At 38.6% G+C, this 26,349-nt stretch overlaps 1 protein-coding gene across 5 annotated transcripts in view; it reads left to right on the top strand.

Annotated features, from left to right (window-relative positions):
• Positions 1-21,841, top strand: part of LOC122407663 (general transcriptional corepressor trfA) — a 48,171-nt gene extending 26,330 nt beyond the window's left edge. For 3 of the 5 annotated variants that reach the window (XM_043414007.1, XM_043414008.1, XM_043414006.1), the window contains exons 2-6: positions 750-1,789; positions 14,086-14,449; positions 16,657-16,842; positions 18,893-19,421; positions 19,986-21,841. In XM_043414007.1, the coding sequence (XP_043269942.1) occupies positions 1,549-1,789; positions 14,086-14,449; positions 16,657-16,842; positions 18,893-19,421; positions 19,986-20,717 (2,052 nt within the window). In that variant the 5' untranslated portion in view covers positions 750-1,548 and the 3' untranslated portion in view covers positions 20,718-21,841. The remainder of the gene's footprint in view (positions 1-749; positions 1,790-14,085; positions 14,450-16,656; positions 16,843-18,892; positions 19,422-19,985) is intronic. The other 2 variants (XM_043414010.1, XM_043414009.1) reach the window with 1 other exon arrangement.
• The last annotated feature ends 4,508 nt before the right edge of the window (positions 21,842-26,349 follow it).

Genomic DNA, 26,349 nt, shown 5'->3' on the forward strand with positions numbered 1-26,349 from the left:
TGGAATTTTTGTTGCAAACAATAATTACTATCTCCACATCGTACGCAACTGAGAAACTTCGGCAATCAGACTTAGCGCATAAATCATGTACAAATTAGTGTTTCTTAGATTAAAAAAAAATTTTTTGTTCTCTTGAAATATCCTTGAAACTATACCAAAAAGTTCGCCATGCCGAGTTATTTCCGTCTATCCTGAAAACATGCCCGAAAACAATCGATTGTTTTGACTTTCTAAAGCAGTACCCCTTCTTAAGAATCCGGTGATCGATCTTGCTATAGCAGCCCAGCCATTTCTCAACTATGGAAAGAAACAACAAATTGAAGTTTGTGAAACCTTCAATGTTTTCAGGGGACAAGGATATCTAGAATGCAAGAATATTTTTTTAGCCAGAAATAAAACGAAACGTAAGAGAAAAAAAAATTGAGAATTCATGAATATTTTAACGAAACTGAAAACACATTTGACTGGGTTCAAAGTCAAGAGACACGAATCCAGCCTGAAAGCTGAACTATTAGTGAAGAGTAAACCATCGCATGGCTTTGTAAAAATTTGCCTCAAGTTGCCATTTAAACCATTTGCATTTTCATCAACGGACCCTTCATCAATTGTCTTTCTCTGCACAATGCTAAAAGAGACATTTAAAACGAATTTTTCCAGGATGTCTCGATTGGCCATTTATCCGTGATTAAGTTGACGGATATTGAATGATAATTTATGAAAATAACAGTGCCCTTGTTCTTATGTTGCAGTTTTTTCTACCGAAGGAAGCTCCCAATCGTGCCTGTGATAAGTTAGGCGAAATGTGTCAAGTTTAATCCCAAGGAATTCCGAAAAAATCGAGTGTGATGGAGAATCGAAGGAGCAAGGGATAACATAGAAGAATAAGGTTGATAATCGATAGCGAAGGGTCCTCAGCGTGGGCAGATCGTACGGCATAATCAAGTGAGAAGAGTATCAGTACAAAAAGGAAGGAGATAAAAGAAGGGTGCGATAAGAGGACGTTCAGAAAAGCTAGGCAAGTGTCCTTCGCGTCGTCTTCCCGGTACCCTCGTAATCATCATTGTCGTCGATTAAAGATGAACGGTGTAGATACGAAACGTGTCGTTCTCTGGGCTCGATCATCTTCTGTATTTCCATCAGTCGCTTCCAAGTGCTTGAGCTATACGGACGTTTAAAAATCTGCACGGAAGCGAAAGATAAACTAGATGTCAAGTTTCCGGTACGGGTCATCAACTTCAATCGAATCGATGGGCGCGCCGAGAGTCTGAAAGAAATTCTGAAGCGTTTTACCGGATAAGCAAAACAGGGGGAGCCCGAGAAAATAAACTTTTCAAAAGCGAACGAAGCTGTGCTTCAAATTCAGTGAAATTTCTTAATGTTCCTTGCTTGAGATGTAGGAAGAGAACCAACTGGTTGTGACCGTCGCGGTGAAGGCGACGAGGAATTTTCATCGCGAGTGAAAGTGACCGGGCGATCATTTGTGCAATCGTTTTATACGATATGGAATAAACTATTTTTTTTTTAAATAATCACCACAATTGAGCAACAATGAAGACGACGAGTGATGTCGTCGCGGCACCGCCGCTCGAAGACGCCGCCTCCTCCGTCACCGACTCCGTTCACCATCCTTCTTCCTCGAGCAAAGAACTCGGTCAAAGAACTCTAAGGTCACTTAAACGAGGCTTCGGAAGACTGTGGAGGAGACACCGAGGCAATGCATCTATAACCGAATACGATCCGTGCTACAAGGTCGCTTATCTCGGCAACGTACTTACGGGATGGGCCAGAGGTCAGTCTCATTTTCAACTACACGTGCTATAGAGTATTTGTGCAGTGAGTTTTAAGGTCGTCGCTCTACCATGGCGCGCCAGGGAATCACAGAGATCGTAAGCGCCATGGCGAATCGTGGAACGGGCGCACGTAAACCTCGGATGGCTCGCAAGCTCGAGTTCATCTCTTCTGTGGATCCGATATCCCATTAAATTGAATTATTCAAAACGCCAGAAATCGATTACGAAAAAGCAGGACCCTGGATGCCTTAAGTCCTCCTTCGATGATACTTTTATCGTTAAAGTAACTGCAGTCAATTAAACTTTCTTGTCATATATTTTCATCAAATTGCGACTAAGTTACACGTAGTTTCCCTCGCGAATGGGAATTGAAAAGATCACAATATCGATAACATGAAATGAGACGAGCTCGACGGCACTTAAATTCATAAAATCTCTATACGCTCATAACGTGGTTCATTTTATTTATATTGAGCTTAAACTTGCTCTTCGTGGAATCCACGACCAAAAATAGACCGCTCAGTTCTTGGTCGCATGATCCTATTGAATGATTCGCATGCGTTTTTCAAAAGGCGCGATTTGATAAAAATAGAATTTCTATCAAGGGGCTCCGATAAGCTCGATTATCAGTTAAAAACGTCCGAGACATCAATGAAAGGAATCTTCCGTTCGAGCAAGCGGACAATCGTAAAATTATAGGCGAATCGGTTTTTTAATGGCTCTTTTTGTCATGGTCAATATACTTTTGGCGATAATTTTGTTGGGTATTTCAAAAGCGAGCCAGTGTCTCAACCATTACTGTGCGGCTCACTCACCAGCGCTGTTAAATATTGCCAACATCTGGTTTTCGATTTCAACCGAGCACCCGAGATCTCAAGGTGCAATGGATAATAATTTGTAAATACTATTCCGAAATCAACCTCGATCGCTGATTCTAAATCGAACTTCTTTAGCAACAATCCTTCAAGACTACTCAAAAATTTGAATCAATTACGTAACATAGTCCGCCGCCACTTGACTATAAAAACATCAATTTATTATTCGAATTCGCAGAAGAAGATCAAGGACGTTTTTTTCCATTGATATTAAGTGCGGTTATGATATCACAAGTGTTTTGCGAAGATTTTTATTGAAAATACTCAAGAGCTCTCAAGGCAAATAAACAAATGTTGTGAGCCATTTTTATGAGGCTCTGAGAAACGGATTTCTTGATTGAAATTTTGCAAACATTCCTGCCGGAGCATCCTTAAACCTCTTACTCGAAGCTGTACTTGGAAAAAAGAATTGAGGGCACTTACAGAGTGAATCATAAAATATTTCATGAAGTAGCAACAATAAACTAATAGCAGAGGTCATAAGTGGGGCCGCAACTATTTTCAAGCATCATAGTCCGTTCGTCATAAAGCATTTGATTACTGCTTGTACAAAATCGAAACGTTATTTTGTTTTTCACGTCAAAACTTCTTCGATGAGAAATAAAAACAGTTGGAGAACGTTGATGGATTAATTGTTCGGTCATGAATCGAGAGAGCCTTCAATTACACATTTGTTCGGTCAAACAATTGTTTTTCTCCGGCAATTGAGTACGTATATTCATAAGTTGATATATGCGCCATTTGTACATATATTCACCCACGTATTGCACCGTTCGCTTCGTACGAATATAGTCGGCGAGCCGTTAGGCCAATTGGGACAGGCACAGTAAAGACAAACAGTAATTAAAGCCGGTCATCGTTGACCGGTATATATTCACGAGGAATAAATACACACTCACGGACAGTGTAACATGAGCCCGCAACTATAGCAGGGACGAAGAATGTAAAATAGATTGAAAGTCACGACTGAAACACCCTCGGATCATATCCGGAAGTGCGCAATCGTTCTTTCATGTATTGTCCTCATTGATTGAGATTCCTCAACGTGTCTCCAATTCTCCGTTTACGAACATGCCATTTCTGTACAGCTTGGGCTCGTACAATGGACACTCGAACTTTATTTTCGTTAAGAGATTATCGACGAAAGATTTTTCGAGCGTTAATCTTATCGGTGTTTCAAAAAAATCGAACAGTCAGTCGGGTAGAATAAAAGATTACGAAAAAATCGTGTCAGGGAACTCGTGCTATTATTAAATTGTATTAAACACGATGTTTATTTGAATTTGATTTTATCGCTTGCCAAAACGCTTCTAAGATAAGTGATAAGGCAGTACAAGTGGCCAAGAACATTATGTCAATTGTGCAATATCAAGAAGTCAGATGATTTTCAATGCGAAAAAACCCAACCACAAAAAAGCCATGTGCATAAAAACGTTTGAATTTCTTAGCACTTGTTTCAAAGAAAAAATGCCACCGCGTCATAAGATTCAATCTCATGAGAATTAATTGCAATTTTTCGTGTTGCAATGATCGTGATCCACTCTTACATCCTGACTCGCTGATCGGTGTGATTTTTTTCCTGGAATAACTATTTTATGCGTGCGGAGTGATTGATTACTTGAACAGAGAGAATCGCACACGCAGCATGATATATTCGGTGACATATGTATGAGCAACGCGGTTGCCGGTACGGACATTTGTAATTAATTATCGAACGATACTCGTGACAAGAAGCATGAATCGTCGTTGATAAAAATAATGCAAAAAACCCATGAATATAATCATTCAACTCTGCTTCGTGTAAAGTATCCTGCTAAACAATATAATCGCATTTAATTCGCTTTTCCGTACACATATTCTGACGTCCGAAGTTGATAGTCGATTGGGCAATATTCTTCTAATGACCCGACGTTAATCCTTCGTCGATGCCGATTACGTGGGACTCGAATGACTTTTTATACTCGTTTTTATTGAGCTCTTCCTACATACTTGTTGCCTCTTCATTCTTATCATCACCGCAAATTATTTCTTCCTCATGCTTCATCAAGTCTACGCTCATATAAAAACAAAAATTCTTCCTCAATAATCGATCCCCATTTTCTCGTCTTGCTCCCCGCGATTTTGTGTAACTATTGATCGAGGCCTCGAGATAAAATCAACGTAAAGAGTTATTCCCCCACAGAAGAACAAAAGTGACTTCGTTAGCAGACAAAGCCTCCAGGTCATTGGCCTTCGGTCGCTCTCGTACAGTCGAAATGAGTACCCAATTAGATTTACACAATAATACAAACTTAATTGGCTGTCAATAGAACGTGTGAAGTTCGTGTAAAATTTAGATTGATGGTTCACTCAACGAATCTGCGTACATGAACCAAAGCACAGAGTACAGGATCGACCTTCGCATGCAGCACACTTCAAGCATGACTGTTAATGAACACGAGTATCGATTGGAATGCCACTGAGTGAATGAAATACGAGCAAACCTGAGGAAAATGCGGAACAATTCCATAGCTATAGCGATATTAAGTTCGTTTGAAATATTGCTAGATTTTTAATGAGCAACCTAACGTCGAAGTGAATGGAACTGATCCGTATCTGACCATGTATCGATGACGTTGCCAACGAAGGAAATGAGAACGGTTCGTCATCTACGGTACTCCTGGCGCCTTAAAACAGCTGAACTATGTATGATGTAATTCAAGTAGCGGATTATGTCCAAGGGCTGTGTAAACCGAACCTTCACCCTGCAGCCCAGATTTAGAGGCACGACACTAAGTATTAAAAATAAAATATTTGACCAGGCAAGGCTTTATGTTCTCTTGGAGTTTAGTTGCATTGGATCGAGGCTCCTTTCATTGTTTTTAAGGGGTCTACTCTATTTAGACGAGCATAAAATAGACTACTTTCACGATTTTTTTTGACCAGTATAAATTACAAATATGGATATAAAAAGTGTTAGACCTAAAAAATAAACTCTTAAAATACACAAAAAAAATTTATATTTATTTTACTCAGTTTTCGTACAGAAAAATGGAGGAGAGGACGGATCCAAAACAAAGATGGTTGTGCGCTGTTGATAGAATCTCTGGAATGGATGATCGGAGAAAAAAGAAAAGTGCTTTTAGATTCAATAAGTAAATGGCTATAGCGCATATCCTACGATTTTTAATGTTTTCAAAAATGACAAAATGGAGGCCATTTTTCGAAAAATTATGAAAAAGCACGTATTTTTCAACGCTTTTTGAAAAAAAAAAATAATTCCGTTCAAAGTTTCAAAATTCGTATTATACGCGCTTTAGCTATAGTCATAAAAAACACGTGATAAAATTTTGGTTGGGATCCGTTGAACAGTCTCGGAGATTTTATCAACGAGCCGTCCAAAAACGTAATTTTGATAAAAACGCGTTTAAAAAAAAGCAGGTTCCTGGCACACTCAGACAGCCAAGTAAACCTCGCTCAAAAGTACACTTAGACTGCTCAGATCTCTAGAAAAGTTTAGCACGATACTTATAAATATGTATATACTTTCGAAAAATGCCCTAAAAAAATCGATTCTTTGAAAATTCTAATTAGGGTAGACCCCTTAAAAATAATTGTAGCACGATGAAGTATTTCTTGCCATCGTGACTTCTCTAATCTTCGAACTGCAGATGGAAGGAACTGCAACGATGTGGTGACACAAATAATATGAATCATTTGGAAGAAAGCAATGTCGAGTGTTTTAATAAAACATTTGAGTATCGATTCGCAGCTGTTGATGAACTTCAGCATCTTTGAGATCAACAGTTAAAACCCGACGATTAGATTAGATAGTGAGTCACCGCAGGTCAAGTGCTTCAAGATTAATGATCCTCTTTTGATTTTAATCGGTGAACGAGTTTCAATTAAGTGTCAGCAATATCATTAGGTGAGCTTACATGGAATCGAATTACACCAAGGATTATGGTTTCGAGCAACATCTAAAATGACCGAGAAAATTCTACGGTTTTGCAACTTTCTTGCTCCTCGTAGCCTGCACCTTCGATCACCGTCTTGATTCGACGAGAGATTTCTAAACCTTTTTATCCTCGCGATGTTAGAAAACATCCGTATTCCAGTCCAGGCTTATCTGATCCACCCTCGTCTCGGATGAACTTTCATTCCACCTCAAATCCAGTGAAATGGAAACTGGAAACTTGAGGTTACGAAGAGAGAATATTTCGAACGACCCGGAGCCTCGAGCGAGCAAAAGAGTTGGCTTATGATACCCGAGATCGAATGAGAAAAACGGCGAGGAAAAGATTGTGAATGATACCGAAGATGCAGAAAACGACAAGCGAGATCGATGAGACGAATAGGAGGTCGTCCTTGCGTGGAAAGTCGAAGAAATTAGAGCGGGCAAATTGTATTGGAGTTTCTAAATTTTTTTCTCCTGCTCCGAAAACGAGTGAAATTATTCGATCGAAGTTTCAAATCTTCTAGCTCGAAATGATAAACCGACTCGATTACTTCTACGAAGGACATTCCGGAAGTAAATCATAGCACGAAGTGGCATCGGCAGATTATTTTGAATTCTGCATAATGTAACGAACATTTGATAAAATAGCGCGTACTCAGTGCTACGAGCATTGATTTCAAATGATAATAAGACCGAATTTGAAAGCACTACGTCCATAAAAACATTGCGAGTCGTCGTTATTCATTCCGATTGCAAAGACGACGAACTTGGCATGAAAATGTGGAACCTGCACGATCTAAATATCAATTGGAATTCGCCTGAGAATACAACGCACGCTTGAGCTACTGTTTCGAGCGGTACAATCGTCCTGGCTGAATCCAACGATCTCAAGTTTCATTCTGATCGATCTGAGACTGTGCATGTTGACATAAAATGCCCTAAATCTGTGTTATTAAATGCGATGCTTCCATACGACTCTGCAGACTCTGGCATTGACCTACTAGAAAGTGACCTAGACAAGATCGCTTTAAATTCGCCCAGATTTATGATCCAGTCCACATCGATCCGCAGTGTTTTGAAACGAATCTTCGTTTCGACATTCCAATCTCAAACTTATTAATTCCATCATACATCGCCATTTACACGCTACTTGAAAAGCTTCGTTTTTCATTACCGGCACTAATCTCATGAAAACAATTTTTAACGGATTAAAACAATTTATTTTCTCAACTCCGAAGCTGAGAGCAGTTTTTACGACTCTATTATTGACCTGCGCCAGAAAAAGCAGTGGTTAAGAAACACTGCGATAAAAATAGAAAGATTCATATTTTTCTAACTCAGTTTGAATGAACTGATCGAAAACTGAAAAAATGTTTACAAATTTATTTGACTCACGCCATTAAATGTGACTGGAATTTGTAAAAGTTCCTGGTTGAAAAGTGATTTGATAATTTCCAATATTTTTACACATTTTTTTTCAACCGCAAGGAACTTTTCTAACATCGTAAAAAATCAGAGTTTCTTCTCGTTTTCTGTCGGAGTTTATACCTGCCATAATCCTTCACCACCAAAGCAAAGTTCGCTTGGCTAAATAACATTAAAAATTTCAATGAATAATGACTTCCGTATTTTACAGAGTAGAAAGTTGTTTTATTGGGTTTAACAGGAATCCAGCTCACTTTCCGGACGATAAACGAAATGCGTTTAATATTTAGAGCATTAAAGATTACCTAAAGATCGTGTGAGTTCCTGAACGTATGGCAGGGAATGATATTTTATCGACGTTGAATTTCTCCCTCGAAACTGTAAACGTAACTCGAGCAAATTTTTCCTAGAACAGTATAAACCTAATTCGCATGTATTTATTAACGAGACACCCGGTACATAAATAATGGAGCAATGAAATAGACACGAAGTTTTCCACGCTCTCGCGGGATACGCATTTCTTTCGATAAACGTTCAAAGAGCCGGTTTGCATCTCGACAAGGTCGTCCCTCTTCCCGACAACCTTTCTCTCTTGCCCGGTCTGTTGGCTATCGAGAAGAGAAAATATCCTGCCATGCACTTCCGATTCGTGCTACTTGACACTAAAAACGCACTCCCCCCTTCCGCCCCGCCAACTCTTTCGCGCTTTCCTCATCGATTCGCAAAACGTAACGCGCTCGTTTTGCGGTGAGACTGCATCCTTCGAGGAGAACGAAATTGGAGTGGCGAACGCTCGTGGCAACCGAGCTGTCGGAAATTCTGATCACCATCGATACTTGACGCTGATCTTTATATTCGCAGAAATATCACAGCGCTCGGGCTTTACTCGTTCGAGTCTCCAGCAACGGAAAACGCTGCATAGGAGAAATCTCGTCAGATTTATCTTTACAGTTTAATCGCGTATGACAATTTAGCAGAATTGCGGATACCATTAACGCTGAGCTGTCAGTACGGTTATTTTTGTGTCTAATTATGCGCGACAGCGATTTTTACTCGATAGTGATTTGTGTACCGGACATTTTCACCTTTACAAAACGAAGCGTCTAGTCACACGAGTAATTCACTTTTCATCTTACGCCCAATGATCTCGTTACTCAACAAAAAGCTGACGAGAATTTGCGTTTTTCGAAACGTATTTCTGCGTCGCTTCAGAACGAAGAGCACAAAATTCTTATGAAATCGTTGGCAAAGTGTACATTTGTCACTTCCTGATCATTGAAGCTGGTAAAAATGAGACTTTCGAAACGATGGTTTGTGAACATCAGACGCAGACGCGGACGAAGCTGATCGTGGCGACATTCGAGCCGCCGACATTCGTAATCAATCATAGCGCAGTCAATTTTTCTGACGTGACATCAATAACGCCCTCTACCAATTACCGAATTTGAAGCGTTCAGTGAACTCAAGAAGGAAAATATTACGCTCATGCTGACAAGGAAAAAAGAAATTGAAGAAAGAACCGCAAACGAAACGACGATCAAAGAACAACGCTTTGTGATCACGAATTCATTGGACGGAAAATTGCACTGAAAATGCATTGTACAGACTGGAAGTAAAAGTAGGGAAAGTAGAGCACGATCCAATGCTTTTGTGCAGAAAAAAGATTATGTGAGATGTCGCCTTGGGAGAAAAGAGAGGCCCTCGGCACAGATTGGCCTAAATATCCATAACGAACGTAATCAAAATACTTCGAAGATTGCGAAAAAGAACGATATCAAAGTAACAAACGTAAACGAAAACCGTATGAGAGACATTTTGAAAATAATTTCGTTAATCGCACAATGTTTGATAATAATCACCAAAGATAAGAGTGAAGGTCATTCGTTTTTAATAGAAAAAACAAAATTGATAACGCGAAAAACGTGGGCCTTCATAAATCTACGAACTGATGATCGATCATCGAAAAAGTGATTAGCTCGATTGGTAGTTTTCACTGGTCTGATTAAACGATAAAAATTAATTTTCTATAAAAAAGAAGTCTCTTCCACTCCAATGACTCTCGTAATTGACAGTTTACTACCTGAAAACTCTGATTAATATTTTAAATGAGTTTTATTTATTTCGAACGAAAACAAAACATTCCAGTTTTTAAGATTCTCGTTCAAACTTAAAATTTTATTCGTACTTCAAATTTGAAGTAATCGTATATGTATCAAAGAGTCATGTAAAGTCACCCCACTAAGAAACGAAAGAGCGTGGTGGATCATGCATACTTGATGAAGAAACTAAGTGGTATATTATTTCGTTAGTAATTCATTAATCGTAAGATTGCTGGCATGTAGTTAAACGAAAAGTGATTACTTCCTCGCGTGATCGTGTTAATAACTCCATTCTGTATTCTGCGCTTTGGTTCATTAATGTGCAATACAAAAAATACATTAACCAGTCGACCAATGATCTTGTTGTTGCATCGAGCTACGTCAGAGTTGTGCACAACTTGGATCAACCATCTTCGTATAAAAACGACGATTTATATCCGAGACAGAAGAAAATTTGTATGCATGAATTCTACTGGAAATATTTCTGTAACGGTACGAGTTTTTTTTTCTTTTCTTTTTTTGCATTCAGTCTTTCTCATGATATACATTTTCTCGTCATAAAAGAGTCGAGAATTCAACTCGAGTGTACCACTGAATTCTTCAGGTGCAAACTTTCGGGTCATTTTTTCATTTCCTGCACGTGATCTCAATCTTCGCTCTAATTTCTCAAACTCGAATTCATCAGATTTCGTTTCAAATGCAGCCAAGTGATTCCTCATCGAAGCGAAATATTGTGTGAAATTTTTTAACCACCCAAATTTATAATGTTGAAGTTTGCAACGTTGGAGTCCAACGGAATGATCTGAAAAAACTCTCCATTAATTCCAGTCATTGCGAAAAAATAGCAAAGAAAGATGGGAAAGGAAATTTCTAGCAAATGTTTCTCGCACGACTGTACTGGCACATTGCGCAAGTTATGAAATCTCTTAGTTCCATAAAGCGGCTGAATTGAATCTTCGAGTGACCCTTGTTCTATTCTCGTTCGCATCTGTCCTATGCGTGATGATCGATTAACAACAATCTCTTCAATCGACTCGGCTTTGGTGATCGATAGCGCAGAAGGGACCTGGCAGAAAAGAGAACGTTTGAGAACTTCTTGACTCGGAATAACGTCCCCAATCCAATTTTATGTTTGATGCAGATGAACACCGATTAGCTGCGGTGGTTTATCCCGAGCTCAATGCAGCTCTGACTTAGAAGGAAAGGAATTTGTAAGATCAAAAGGCGTTTGAGATATTTTTCACTCGAAAATAAATCGTGAACTCGAGTTTACTGACCCCCTGTTGTAGGACACCCTTAATGTGTAACGCACATAGTATTTCAACGCACGATATGCTGTTAGGATTACAGTAGTGTACGGATCGCACAAAAGTACCGATACTTACGGGTCTGCACAACTACGTGGGCTAACAGTATCACGATATTTTAAACGGTTTCCCTGCAGCTAGAGAAAGAGAATCTGGGACGAATGTTTAGCGATGCTTATACACATGTGGAGCATGACTCAATTTTTCCTGGACATTTACTGTCGTCCCGGGGGCAGCTCGCGAGACGTTTTCCCAAGCATCGATCTTTCTACTCGTATAAGAAAAAAAAAGAAAAAAATCTACAATGAAAGTTCATAAGTGTGTGAAATTCTTTGTGAAACCGGTGTAACGTCTTTCGCTCTCATGCGACTGTGAACAAATAAACAAATGCTGACGAAACGAAAAAAAATTAAGGTCTAAGCCCCGGCCGTGGCTCAAGGGTCGATTGAGCTATAGTTCTGGACTTCATTGAAGCAAATATTAGTAAATTTCAACGAAAATCTCCGAGGGTAAAAGGGTCTGCTGATTCTTGTGGGACGAAAATAGAAAATTTGTTTATGTGACCACTCCGGACAAGAGTAGAAACGTAATGAATTCGTAGTCAATTCCCCACGATTGGTTGTAACGTGACATATATAATCTTCAGTAATTTGAATTCCATTCATACTTGAAGATTGCAGATTCGTGATCACAAAAATCTCGTCAAAATGGTCTCTCGTGTTTGTTGCCTGATTGACATTGCATGTGAAAACAAATGAAGATCGTTACCAGAAACCTGTTTTCTCGTCTTCGCCCCTGACGCCACTTTACTTTAGCCTCGTCTACACTTTTTCTTACTTTCTTTGGTTACTCTTTTTCTGGCTCGTTTTTTTCTCATTACTTTTTTCCTTACCCTCCGCATATCCGACTTAACTGTTTTCTTCCTGTCACACGTTCGTAACACTTGATCTTTCTTCCTTGTTCTGCCTTCACGTTTGCCTCGTCTGTCACTCACATTCGCGAATAGGTCGTCTGATAAGGGTGATCAAACACGTGCTTCGCAAATCGAGATTTTTCAATTCGTCTGTGCGACCATGAGTCGTGATAGGAACTCCCTTATCGAGTGACCTTCACCTTCATTTATCTCGTCCAATCTTTTCCCTAACCTCATCCACATTTCTTCCCTCGTCATTACAGCTCTCTTTGTCTTGTCTCTAATCTGCGTTCGTTATCTGACTTTTTCTCCGCTAGATATTCGTGGGACTTTCATGCAAGCCTCGCACACGTTTATCTAACCAAGCAAACTACACATTCCGTCGCTCGTAAACCTCACCCACTTCACGACACGTGCCCGTCTAACTCCTACCCGGAAACGGAAGCCTACATCTCGAAAATTTATGAGATATAATATTCGAAAAGTTTTCCCATGACGGGAGAAGAACGGTTTTTGGCTGCGGGTCAGCAACTTCAGATTGTTACAAGATTCATTTCTTCTGAGAGGGAGTACGGAGCTCAGCCGCTAGATAAACCCTCGTTTTCGGAACGTTTCAACATCCAGAAGTAAAAAATGACGAGTAATTTGCAAAGATGTAGAAATACTGGACTCCGATGACGTTTGAAAAAATTATTTCAGTCTATGTAACTCTTCGGCTCCAACATACGACGCGTCAACAGTGAATATCTAACTATTAACAATATTTCGGCAAGTTTGAATGGTGAAAAAAAAAAGTATTATACAGTTAGAAGAAAAATTGATTGACATCGATGAAGCAGTGACGTAGCTCTGCTGTTCTCAAACGTATTCCGAGTTTCTTCGATTAGAAAAATTTCTACCAATCCTCAGCAAATTTCTGGTCCATTTCTCGATTAGTCGATTGGAAAGTCAACATTTTTTTGCAGTGCACTTTTTATACGGATGAATGCAGAAGAGTATCGAGGAGGGTTGATAATACGAGATACGCAGTGATGTAGAATATGAGTGAGTTTTGCATAGATCATTCGGGATTGGAGCCTCTTCCAACGATGCATAACGACGAATACGATGACCGCAACTCAGGTCGCGACCTTGTTCCCACGTGGAAATCTGCACATTATCTTGCTCGTGTTGCATACAATAAAATCTTGCTGCCTATTCGGTTCCCCTGTGCAATAGAGAAGAATAAAATTTCGATCAAGCCATTTTTTGCGTTACGTAAGACCATGATGTTCGATAATCTGCGCCGAGGGAGACCCGAGGCCTTGTCGTTTGCGAGTATCGTTAAAATTTTTATTGACATATTTAAGCTTACAAATAGAAAGCTATTTTCAACACGCTGCTAATTTAGCGCGTCAGATTTATGCTTCGGTATATTTTCACGTAAGCGACAAATCGTATACACTCCCGTCAGGGAACTTGGAAATTTTCCAATTCTTGTTCTCTTAGAATAAATAATTAGGCGGAACTATTTTTACATGCTTATCGACTCTATACTTCAGTTCCCAATTCATCAAACTACAAACATTTTCGAAGGTGATTTATTGCATTTTCCTTTCAAATTACCTACAAACCGAATTAGTTTCGGGATGAGATGAAACTTTTGGAGTATACAAAAGAGAAGAGAAACGGAAGAAAAAATTTGATTCGACGGTGTTCGATGTGATTTTCTTTTATCGTGAGCAATGATGTGGTTTCAGGCGAAGGTTGCGTCGAGAAGCCGGTATCAACGCTCTGGCGTAATTACGTCGGCAGCAGTAGGCCCGATGTAATGATGAGGCTGACCGTTACGAACGGTGGGTTAACGGCAACGACGAAGGACCATGGATTGACGGAGTATTGGGCCCATCGTGTTACTTATTGCGCTGCACCGGCTTCACACCCACGCCTTTTTGTTTGGGTATACAGACACGAGGGGCGTAGATTAAGGCCCGAATTAAGATGTCACGCTGCTCTCTGCTCGAAAGAATCGACCGCACGGAGACTCGCCTCGACTCTTAACGCCCGACTCCAGCAGGCACTTCTCGAGTTTCGTAGGGACAAAGTTTCACGACAAAATGCCAGGTGAGTCTGCAAAACACTCGTGACGCATCCTTGAAAATAACGCACACACATATTCGCAGCTCGATATTTGACTCTGCCGCCGAAACTGATTCTTGAGGAGTTTCGGTACAGGCGATACAATGTTGTCATGCTCGGCTATGTTAAAAAATTTAAAAAGTTCAGAATTTTATAAAATTTGGGGATCATATTCTTTAATACCAAACTCGACGATACATATTTTTTTTAGATTTTTCTTCTACACAGTTATCGAGTAATTAAACACGGAGGATCACGTGCACAAGCATTTCGTTTCAATAAGTATAAATTCGGGGTATGAGAACTCTGCTTCGATGCTTAATTACTCGATAACTATGTGCATAAAATTTTGAAAAAAATTGTGCTTTTCCACTTTATGTTGAAGAACGTTATCACTAAATTTTGTCAATTTCTTAACATTTATTAATACGTTTATATTAATACTCCTCAAAAGACTCACATGAATTTTCAAAAGTGATGTTTTTTTTTAAATTTTATGGAAGATCATACTTTACTTGTGATTCTAAAAACAACTGAATTTCTTCGTTCTTTTGATGATTAAAGAAACAATCAAAATTTATTTTCGCAATTATTAAAATTTTGCATAACTTGTTTGTTGAGATTGATATATTTTAAAAATATAATGATAGTCGTTAAAATATTTTCGTAGTATAACCGTCCAGCAAAATGTGACAACAGCCATCTTTTATTTATAAATGAATGCTATATTTATGGTTTAAATCAGCTGGCTCATAGTGTTGTCAAACCTTCCACCGTTTATGTCGTTATTACTCGTTAACCTCAAATGAGTTTTTCACTTTTCATACCCAAGTAATTTCAAAGGTTTTTCAAGAGATCATTGATCTCTGAAAATATTCCATCTTCTTATTTTCGTTTTCGGCTCTTCAAAAATGGGGCGATCCTACTTTGTTAAAGGCAAATCGTGGTACAGGGAGTGTGCCTGCCATAATGTATAAGGCTTAAAAAATGTGATTTTCATTAATTGTTTTCTCGATAACTAGACAATAGATCCTATAATAATTCCAGAAATATTTCTAGCATATTTCTAAATTTCAACTTTAAAGTTGAAATTTTCGATTTTCATTAAACTCCAATGATCTACCAGAAAGTAATCGATGAATGTTTTAAATTCAAATGTTCCCTGGAACAACAGGTTTCTTGTCGTTTTAACAAAATTTTATCAATTTCATATTTTTTTTCAGAATTTTCTCTAATTTACTGATTCATTTTATACAATAAAAAAACATGAAAAAACTTTTCTGTTTGTCAACTATTGTCAATCGGCTAATGAGACTTTTTCAAAGTTGGCTCAATTGTCCTTGACGATTATTGAGATTTGTCACTGTCATTGAGTAAAAATTTTCGTCAGCAACGTACGTGTGAAACATTGCTCGCGTGCAGGCCTGATAAACGAGTTGTAAAAAACGTTTTTGGGTAACTGTGTCGCGGGCATGGAAAAAATAAGAAGCAAATACTAATTTTCGTAACAAAAATTGCGATCACGTTCTCGAACGTGATCGTGAGTAACGGTTGGTCGTTGAATTTACGGGAGCAATTTCAATTACGCGTAATTCCGTTACAGTTTTTGATCTCTGGAATTTTTAACGGAAAAAAATCAAGTTCTATTCGATAAAATACTGAAAAATTCGAAAATTATTGCACTACCAAATATTTCCATCGTTATTTCAATTGAAAAATGGACTTTCTACATTTCGAAAACTCTTCCATCAAGATGGACAGTTGACCTTGTCATGCGTTGCTTCAGGTTTTGAAGCCTCTCGTTTTAGCATACCATATTAATCACATTTACAATCTCCTCAACGATCTCATTTTATATTCGAATCGTTAGATTAATCTGTAGAAATGTGATTAAAATCTATCCATCCTGGAAGAAGCGATTTTAGTTGTTTTTCAAGAACTTGAACCGAATGACAATGAATAATGAAAGAGTGTGTCGAACGGCTGTAAATTGGAGACAATTGAGTGCAGGATCGATTGGAAAGTCTGCATGATGAGGATCGCGACAAGGGAAATCGTTGCACGGTCTCAATGAGAGTTATATACATGCACGTTTGAGTCCGAGTAAAGTGCACTAGACGATCAAAACTTGACTGGAATGACCTCCTGACATAATGACCCACGGGAACCCGTTTTTCATTATTCCTTCTCAGATTGTCTCTGGCGAATGCTGTGTACGAGAATCCCTCACTTCCGCGAAGGAAAATTTTGCTCAGTACCGGAGGACAGAATTACAGGCCACCTCTCGAGAGATCGAAAAGTGCACCTAAACTCTCGGCCATCGAAGAAGATGCAGTTGCAGAAGAAATCGAACAAAAAAGATTACTCGAGGAGCTCAGGTAATGCTTCAGTCAATGAGGTTTAATAAATTTGCAGCACATCCGAAGAACGATAATCATTCGTCAATCCTATCATTTTTGTTTTAACCATGGAAATGGATGTGGAAAAAAATATAAGCTGAGTATAGAAAATATCCAAAAATCGAACTATCAATTTTTATTCAAATGGTTACGGGCGTGAGAACGAAGCTGGACTAGATTTTTTTCCACATCCAGAAAATTCGTAAATTCGTTATCCATTCAATATTAATATGGAGGAATGAAATAGTCATTTTCGGAAACCCATAAACTCCCCATTTTGTCATTTTTTTCCTTATTTTCGACTATCCGTATCGACAAAAGTTTGGCGTCTTTCGAAAATAACGAGGAAGCAATGACCAAATTTCCTTTGCATACTCGTTTTTTACGTAATGAGTATAAACAGTTAGCATATTTTAGTCTGAACATATTTTTCTCTCCTCGTTATCTTCGAATTTTGCGTTGCTTGACTCCAACCTTTGAAATGATTTTTTTGAAAAATTTCGATTGTCCTTTATTTTTACTAACTTTTTGTACGTTAAGCAATAAGTCATCACCGCAAAGCCGCTCGGATCGTAGCATTGAAGTCGAAAAATATTTTTCGACAGTCACAAGAAAAAAACGTTCCTGAATCAAAACTGTTATTTTTAAAAACCATGAACTTGTCAAAAATTCCAATGAATTGCTTATTTTTTCGAGTATTTTTATTAAGCTATTAAACTTTTATTGAACTTTCGAACCCGATCAAATTCCTGGATCACGGTCCCAAATAAAAATGAACCAAAATAGAGTGCATACATTCTCATGTTTCGTGTAAAAACGCGGAATTCAGTTTGGACATTCTGACATTCTGAAAAATAAAGTTTTGCACCTGTCACGTTTCTTGCAAAAAAAAGCTAGTTTAAAATGGCAACGTCGAGACTTTTGGGAAAAATATATTTGCGAGGCGAATCAACAAACAAGCACGCAATATTTCATCTCCAGTGTGAAGTTGCTCCGCGTAAACAATCCCGAAAATAATGACTTTGAGATCGCATTTCGAGTCTTTTTCCTTCGCAGGCTTTCCTCAGCTATTTTTCACTCTGTGTCAAACTGGGCTCATAAATATGTCTACTGAGTCATCCAGACGCTTTCCGTCACACCGGTGTATCGATGTTTTGAAACATTTTGAGCGCGCTCTCATTAAACACTCGTTTTTTTCCCCCCTCGTCCTCCGTCCCGAAAAAAATGACTTTTACATGTATTTGGTAGATACTCGAAAGATGATTTCAAGGGCAATTTTTTCAGACCTCGAAGGTCAATTACTTTTGAATTTGCCGGTGCCTCGTCCGTGAACTGAAACGTGAATAAAGTGAAAAAAACGGCAACGCCAACGATTCCATGAAGACACTACCTTAATTGAGCAAGCTCTTATTTAAATCATTTGAACCTGTCCCAAAACTCGTTTGGTTCCCGACCGATGGCATTTTATACTGTTGCTTCGCGGCTCGTCGGATGGTTCCGCGTTCACACCGGGAGCGGAATCTCTTACAAAACTTATTAGTCAGCGTCAAATCGACGTCTTGAATCAAGTCCGAGGAGCAAGATTTTGAGCGAACCCGCATGCAGGTTTCACGATCGGTACGATTTCGGTGATTCTGAAAATTTTTGCAAAAAGTTCTTCTCCAACGATCCCAACCGTTTTCTTCGTCCCTTAGTTCCTAATCATCGAGGCCCACAGCTTCATCATTACGGTCGTGGAGAAATGGGTCGAATTTTCGAATCGAAATGTGTTGATGGAAGTTCTAAAACAAACAAAAGTGTAATAAAACTTTCGAATGTTACGTTCGCGACTTTCTAAGTCTGCAGCTCTCAAGACTGACTAAATTTTAATCCATCCAATGACAATTTTGTTGGAGAATAAAAAATTGAGTGCCCAAGAACGTTCGAAGCGATTCGCGAGCGCACGGAGCGGCTCTCGAATCGATCAAACGCGATGCTCCAACCGGGTCAACGAACTTGGCGGATATAAAGAAGATAATTTTTTTTATAGGTCACTGGAGAATGTGGCACGAAGCTGGCAGGATCAGGATGGCTGGAGGCTGGCGAGGCTCGTCGATGCCCTAAATCGTGCCGGCGCCTCGAGCGAATATTCCGACGAAAATGGAAGTATATCGAGCGGGTGCGAGACAGCGAGTACATCAAACAGCGAGGAGAGAGTCCCGGGAACTAACGATCATCATAACAACAACAATAATAATAACAACAGTAACGGTAGCCAGAATACGAGTAACGAAACGAACGAGCCACGAACGGGACGACGAGTAATATTCGCCGATGATGTTCTGCGCTCGGTAACCTCAACGGGTCCTGGTCCCCGAAGAAATTCCGACGGTTCTCCAAACTTTATGACCTGCGCTGGCAGTCCCAGATTCCATTGTTCTCGCGTCAAGGGAAGAAATCGTTATGGGAAAGAAAACAGCGTTGATGATGATATGATGGAAGAAGAAATCGAGGAAGAAGACGTCGAAGAAGCCAACAGACACGTCTTCGACTTCGAGGATCCCGAAGACTTTGACGAGGTCAGTATCTGCGTTCGTATTTTTTCAAATCTCTTCTTTTTACAGCGACTCAACGCCTCTTTCATTTTTCCAAAACACTTTGGACATCGGATCGAAAAGAAAGTTTTATGCTGTTAAAATATCGACTGACGAAGAAAATATCGATGCTCGAAAACTTTTCTCTCATTCCAAAAGCAATTAATTCGATTTTTAAGTGAAGGAAAGTTCGGTCGTTGACACTTTCAAAGTAGTTGTTTGATCGGTGAATTCAATTTTTAAGGTTTTTATTCGATTCTCACAAATACAATCGACTCGTTGATGTTTCCATTCTTGAAGCGACAAAAATGAAGTGTTTATAAAAGAATGAAATCGTTTGTCCATTTCACTGCCTCGCAGAAGGAACAGAATTTATGGATTGTTTTTCTGTAAACTACTGGGGAATGTAACTTTCGATAGTAAATCATTTTTGTCCGAAAAAATGTGTGAAAAGAAATCTAAAACAGTTTGGCACGAAATAATGAGCAATTCTTTGTTGTTTTTGTTGTTCCGAGTCTCATCTTAGCGTTGACATTTGAAACTTCTCAGGTCGTTGACTACACACCCCACGGTGAAAGTCCGAGTAGATTGGAGAACGCAACAGGAAGAAGAATCGACGTGAAAGGTGAAAAGTATCCGAGCATAATGCGTCAAGTGGACAAGCAGTTGATAGAGAGCGAAGAGACGACTTTCTTGACGTTGGATTCGTTGGACGAGGAAGAAGCGGATAGCGACGAGAGTGGTTACGTCGAGGCACCGCCGAAATCGCTCCTCGGTCAGGAAGAGGTCGGTAAGGAGAGCGAGGAGACTTACGATTCGATCGATAATAAAACGAACGTCGATAACGTGCCGAAGATAGTCGAAGAGTCGAGTATTATTACAAGCAAAATAGTAGTGGCCAACGCTCCGGAAGATCGTAAACTCGAAAGAACGATCAAAGAATATAATTCGATTGATGAAAAGTCGTCCAATTTGCCATTGGACAAATGCCCCCATCAAGATAAAACCGACGACAGTATGAATAATAATCAAAAAATCAAAGATCGTGAAAAAGTCGATTTCATCAAGTGTCCGATATCGGAGACTATCAAGAAATTGGCAAACGCCTCGTTAAGGTCCTCAAAATCCCTGGAAATTTCGACAACTACGTGCCTCAAAGCACTCAACAACCTCAAAACCTCCAAGTCATTCGACAGCACGAGACACGTGGAAAACGAGGAAGAGTCGCCCAGTCTTCATCAACGTAAACAATTACTCGCTCAACAGGGAGTCAAAGTTTGAAGTCGATTCAAAAAACGCAACGTGTTTTTTTCGAATTTACCACTTTTTCATCCGGTACGAAACCTGAATGGATTTTGTATTTATTTTTGCACCAAAAACATCCAGCTTTTTCGTAGTCACATTATTCAAAAAAAAAAAAATTATGGCAACGTTTTAACATGACAAAAATCAACGATTATTCTTGGCAAAGATTTTTCATGTAAATATATAAACGACCAATTGATCGATTTTTGTCGAAAAAAATATATTCAAAAACCACCCAATGAAAATGAAACGATGTAAGATTGAACAGGCCGATTGATATTTGGGAAGGACTTTATATAGACACTTAGTGACGATAATTTCGCGCGACATATACAATTTATATGCTGCGCCCACATGACGAAGGAGTTATTTATGTTAATTATGTTTTTTTCTCGATTGTTTGAGAGTGATGTATTTTATAGAGTATCGTACATTATTGTTAGAGTTTTGGGAGAAATCTCCGAAGGTTATCCCCCTCATAAAAATCTTACGATTCACTGTGAGCTGAAATGATCTTATCAAAATTTTATCGACGACTAAAAATCGATGTGTTTTATCGAAATGGGCTTGAGAATTCACGAGTTATAAAAAAAAAAAAAATTAATATCCTCTGATTGTCTTTGGAACCATAGGAATTTATAAATGAATAACAAAGAATTAATTGGAAGCTCCAGTGTTGAAATCAATGAGAATTTCCAATTCCGAAACGAAGAATGTTTTCAAGTGCAGTTACTTTTCAATTAAATCAAGAAAAACAATTATCTGGTGATCTCTACAGTCGAAAACTAATCGAAATATTGAAGTAGCCATAGTCATTCTTCTTGGAACCAGAATTTTCTCTGTTTCATCATATCATTCAATGAGTTTCCGAGGAGTTTTCAATTTTTTAACGTAAAATGACACTCATGAGAAGATACTCCGATCGACCAAAGTGATGTCTCGTTCATCATCACGAATTTGCCCATTTACTCGCATTTCAATGCAAAATATAAAGTTGTATTTTTAGTCAAATCAAAATCTAGTTTATTTCGATAACTCAAATGTGCGGTATGGTAAAAAACAAAAGAAAATTTTCCAATAAAGAAAGAGATTGATATGGATTCTACGCAATTTTATGTTCGACTTTTCCTTTCAACTGGATTCACATCAGCAATTATTCATGTCTGACGAAAAACCATAAATTTTCGTCTCAAAAGTGGTGGCTGCATATTCTCTGATGCTTCATAACCTTTCGTCGGTAAATTGAACACAAAAGCTGGAATACTTTAATCCTGAACCCCTGCTGGCAGTGAACATAAAATGATTCCTCGCAAAAAGTATTCACGGCTCTGAATAGGCGTCACTCCTTTCACGTATTTATTTGAGAAAGTTATTAAAAAAAACTAGACATCAATGATTTTTTTGTTCATAAAAACAGACAATTATTATTTCACATTTATTCTCTGAAAATGAAATAAATTTAAATTTCATTTGAATCCGAATTTGTACGCTCAGATACTGGAACTGATTATACTTCGCAATTAACTTGACCGGAAACGGGTTTCGTCGATGATTAATAATTCTACAAGAACGTAATGTCATCCTTGAAACTTCGAGCAACATCCTTAAAAAAATATCCACCATAGCAAACGCTTAGTCGAGCACGGAATCAACATGGACGAGGAGCTTGACGACGTACGATTAACCGGAAGCGCGTCATTAGGGCAAATACGAAATGAATGTTTGCACACTCCTCTTCAACACGTGCCAAGTATTTTGTTTTGGTGCGTATATTATCGATCGGATGACGGATCGACGAAATCATGTATTCTACTCGTGATACTAATGGTGATTGAGATTTGATTCGACTACGATATATTCTGAACTAGTCACTTCCGAATATAAGCGAGACGAAATCGAGCTGACAAACATGATTAAGGATCGGAGTTGACGATTCCTCTGGATTTGGTTCGTACGATAGGGAATCATATTTCGTTGTATTAAATGTCGTGTTTACAGATCGTAATCTTTGAACACGTTCTTTTTTTGCTTTTCAATTCAGAATATTTGTATCATTTGGGAAATTTCAATACTGATTATTCTTTAGACTCAGATCCGATAGACTCGTTCCTCAAATAAACTCGATACTTTATTTTCCTGTAAAGTGAATGTCTTGCGAAATTTCTGCTAGAAAATCATTGTCTTCGTAGTTTCGTCGTTTCCTAATTTCCCTTCACAAAAAAAAAGCTTTTCTCGGGACTTTCGATTTTTGTGACAACAAATCCAACGCACCAGAAAATTTTCATGATCGATGGAAACTGCCCGCCTAGAAATTTGTTAGGGTTCACCTGTTCATGATGAGGTCATGATCAGGTTTTGAAACGGGCAATCCTATTGTTAAAAGCCTGATGTGGCCGCTATAAGGTTTTCCACAATAATTTCCAAAACAGCCTAATCTAAAATGGCCCTGATCGGGTTCGCCTAGATAAGGCCTTTTTGACCGTTATCTCATTCAGGTCCTGCTCAGGCTCGACTTAATCACGCCATATGTGGAAATCCTTATGAGATTCCAGCTGGAATCTACCACAATACTGCCTTGACAGTACTTGTTCTATTAGGTCCTTCCAAGGTTTGCCTTATGATTGGCACAAACGCGTATTCGAATAGATGGTGAATAAGTTATATTCCATTCGTGTTTTGTACGAGATCCGAGTGACAAGTTTCCAAGTGATTTTCAAAGTGAGTTTCCATATATTTGATGAAGTTTTATTCTATTCGTATTTTATAAAAGATCCGAGTGACAAGTTTTCAACTGAAATCAAACAATAAAAAAATTGTATCTGAACATAAGTTGAAATGAATCGAGATGACCAACGTCGGTATAAGGCGCGTACGCGTATGCGAAGATATCGCTCTATGCGTAAATTTACAAAAGGTATGTACAATTTTAAAGTGATTTGCATTAATTATATGAACGAATTAGAATTGTTGACATTATACAAACGAGCAAAAATTGTGTTGAGAGAATTATTGATACAAATTTGTGATTTTTCTCTTAGCAATTCTAAAATTGTGCCAATCTTAGCACACCAATCATTTTATTTTATTGTTCAATATTTCACAGATTTACATAGCCCGAAAAAATTCGCCAGCGACGAGAAGAAATCCGTAAGCGTCAAAGATTTTGATCAAGCTGTTGGCAGAGTCATCAACAATGCCAAGGATTGGAACGGAAATCGGGCTATACGCTAAAAAAATGCCCAATAAACGCGTATTTTTAAGAATATAAAATTATACTCTTTATCCACACGTTCCTCAAATTTGACAGTTTATAAAACATGATTATTAAATTATAGGTTACACATGTCAGAATATTCAAAAAAAGACTTATAATTTACATGATTGATTTAATAAAGATTAATAAAATAACGATGTCTTCTAGAAGTCTATGTGCACGAGATTTTCATGTAGGACAACCTGACAGTAGCCTAGTCGAAAACCCTGATCACCGCCCGGTCAGATAACCTGATCAGGGTCTGTAAACGAACATCAACCGACCCGGACCAGGGCGCCTTATTCGGGCCTGACCAAGCAACCTGGTCACGGCCATTTGTTTCAGGGCGTAACATTTTGGAACAGGGCGTCATCAGGTGGCCTTACAAGCGCCCTACCAAGGCAGCATGGCAGCCTGACAATACCCTGAGGAGGTACCTAGGAAACTTTCTAGGCGGGTGTGACATGTGCAGCATTCGTAGGCGAAATTTTTGGGTGCAGCTCGTATGATAGTTGGAGATTGTCGTGGTTCGATTTTTTATTCTCGTTACCTTCAGTCGATATGTCGGTACATCTTTAAAACCGAGAATGCCAATTTCCTATTTTTGCTGAAGTAGTTAAATACTTCACCTCCACCGAGTAGGCATATCCAGTATCAATAATATTGACGTGATTTTTTTGAATTTCAAAAAATCGTTTAAAAAATCACTTTTTCGAAAGTTCAAATTTTGGGAAAATTACCTATCGATAAATGGCTAACGTTTGTTGTTCGTAAAGCATTTAATTTAACATTGTTGTGAGAAATATTATAGTAATCGATATAAACCAGTTGACAGATCCTTCTTTCTCTGGGAATCATCCAAAGTTTTTTCCAGACAGTTTCTTTTGGAAAAGCATTTTCTACAAAGACCGATCAATGTAAACCTTTGTTCGAAGGTAACTTTTTCCTCTACAGACATTTCTGTGGATTGAAAAAAATCAAGAAAATAATCGAATTCCTGTCAAATATCGACATCCGAAAATGGAGTCATTGAAAAAAATGTGATTTCGAGCGTTCCTGAAACAGATCCGGCTCGCCTGTGAACTTTGTTGATATTCGTGAAGCCTATAATCCTATAAACTTTCCATTCGTATTCAGCTGCCCACTCTCTCTTATCGCCCTTCGTAAAGGGGCTGAAGACCCCCACAAATTTTTATCCTAATCCGAACAATATGACCTTTTCTAACTTTTCATCACAATTTCTTTCGGACTTTCGGATCCATCAAGTAGTTATGAAAATCGCAACGAAAATACTAAGTAGCCACTACTAATTTTCGGATTATCTGAATAAAATTTGGGTGCGAATTGACAGAACTTGTGCCCGAGTTCCAGCTTATCTTAACAGAAACTTTGAAATGTCGGAAATCCTCCACGACAGAGAAAAACACAAACGCAATCTTCGAGCAAATTTTGTGCTTCATTCTTCTTGCTCTTTTGCTCTTTTTTCGAAAGACACAGAGTTCTAGATTCCAGGAATTATCAATATATTCTTCCGAAAGATTTCCGTCCTTTCAGTGCGACTACCATGATGTGTCGAGATCGTTTTAGTTTCCTGGAATTGAATCAATCAATTTGTCAATAAATATTCAGTTCCATAGCGTAGCCAACCTACCCTCATATGCTAGGATTGAAAAATAATCTTGAGGCATACTCCCCATTCTCTGTGATAGTTTTCTTGCTCATTTATCGAGAACCGAAGAGTTCTAACCTTCAGAGAAACCGACATTTGTGCCATGATATCTTCCATGATATGCTGCTGGGACTCGAGTCAATTTCGGTAGGTTTTTCTAAATTATCTGACAATTTATCGACATCGAGGGATGTGGAGGACGCAGTGCGAGGGGCATTATCTTCGGTCGGTAAATGCGCAAAGTTTCCGGTTACCTTCCGCAGATTTCAATGAAACTAAGAAAGTGGAGCATCGAATAGAAAAAATGAAATTCTACATGATCCTCAGCGAATGGAGAGGTCTGAAATGATTCTTCGATACGGTCGAATGTCTTGAACGTCAAGCAAATGGGAGAACGAAAAGAATAACGAACGACAGAATTCACTCAAATTATTCTTCGCCTTTGAATCTGCTCACATTTTTTTCATTTCGTTTTTCATCCACTGAAATCATGCACGACACGCGACGTCTTGAAATCGAACGATTGTGGGATAATACTTTCGAAAAAAACATTGAAATTGACCAATGTTGGAGTAATCAATTCCGTCCTTTGTGTTGTCACGAATTTTCAATAAATTCTCAATGAGTTTCCGTTGTGTGAGTGAATCGATAAGCTGATAGGAAAGCTTCTCGCGCCCGTGACATAT

This window comes from Venturia canescens, chromosome 3 (genome assembly GCF_019457755.1).
Source record: "Venturia canescens isolate UGA chromosome 3, ASM1945775v1, whole genome shotgun sequence".
NCBI lineage: Eukaryota > Metazoa > Arthropoda > Insecta > Hymenoptera > Ichneumonidae > Venturia > Venturia canescens.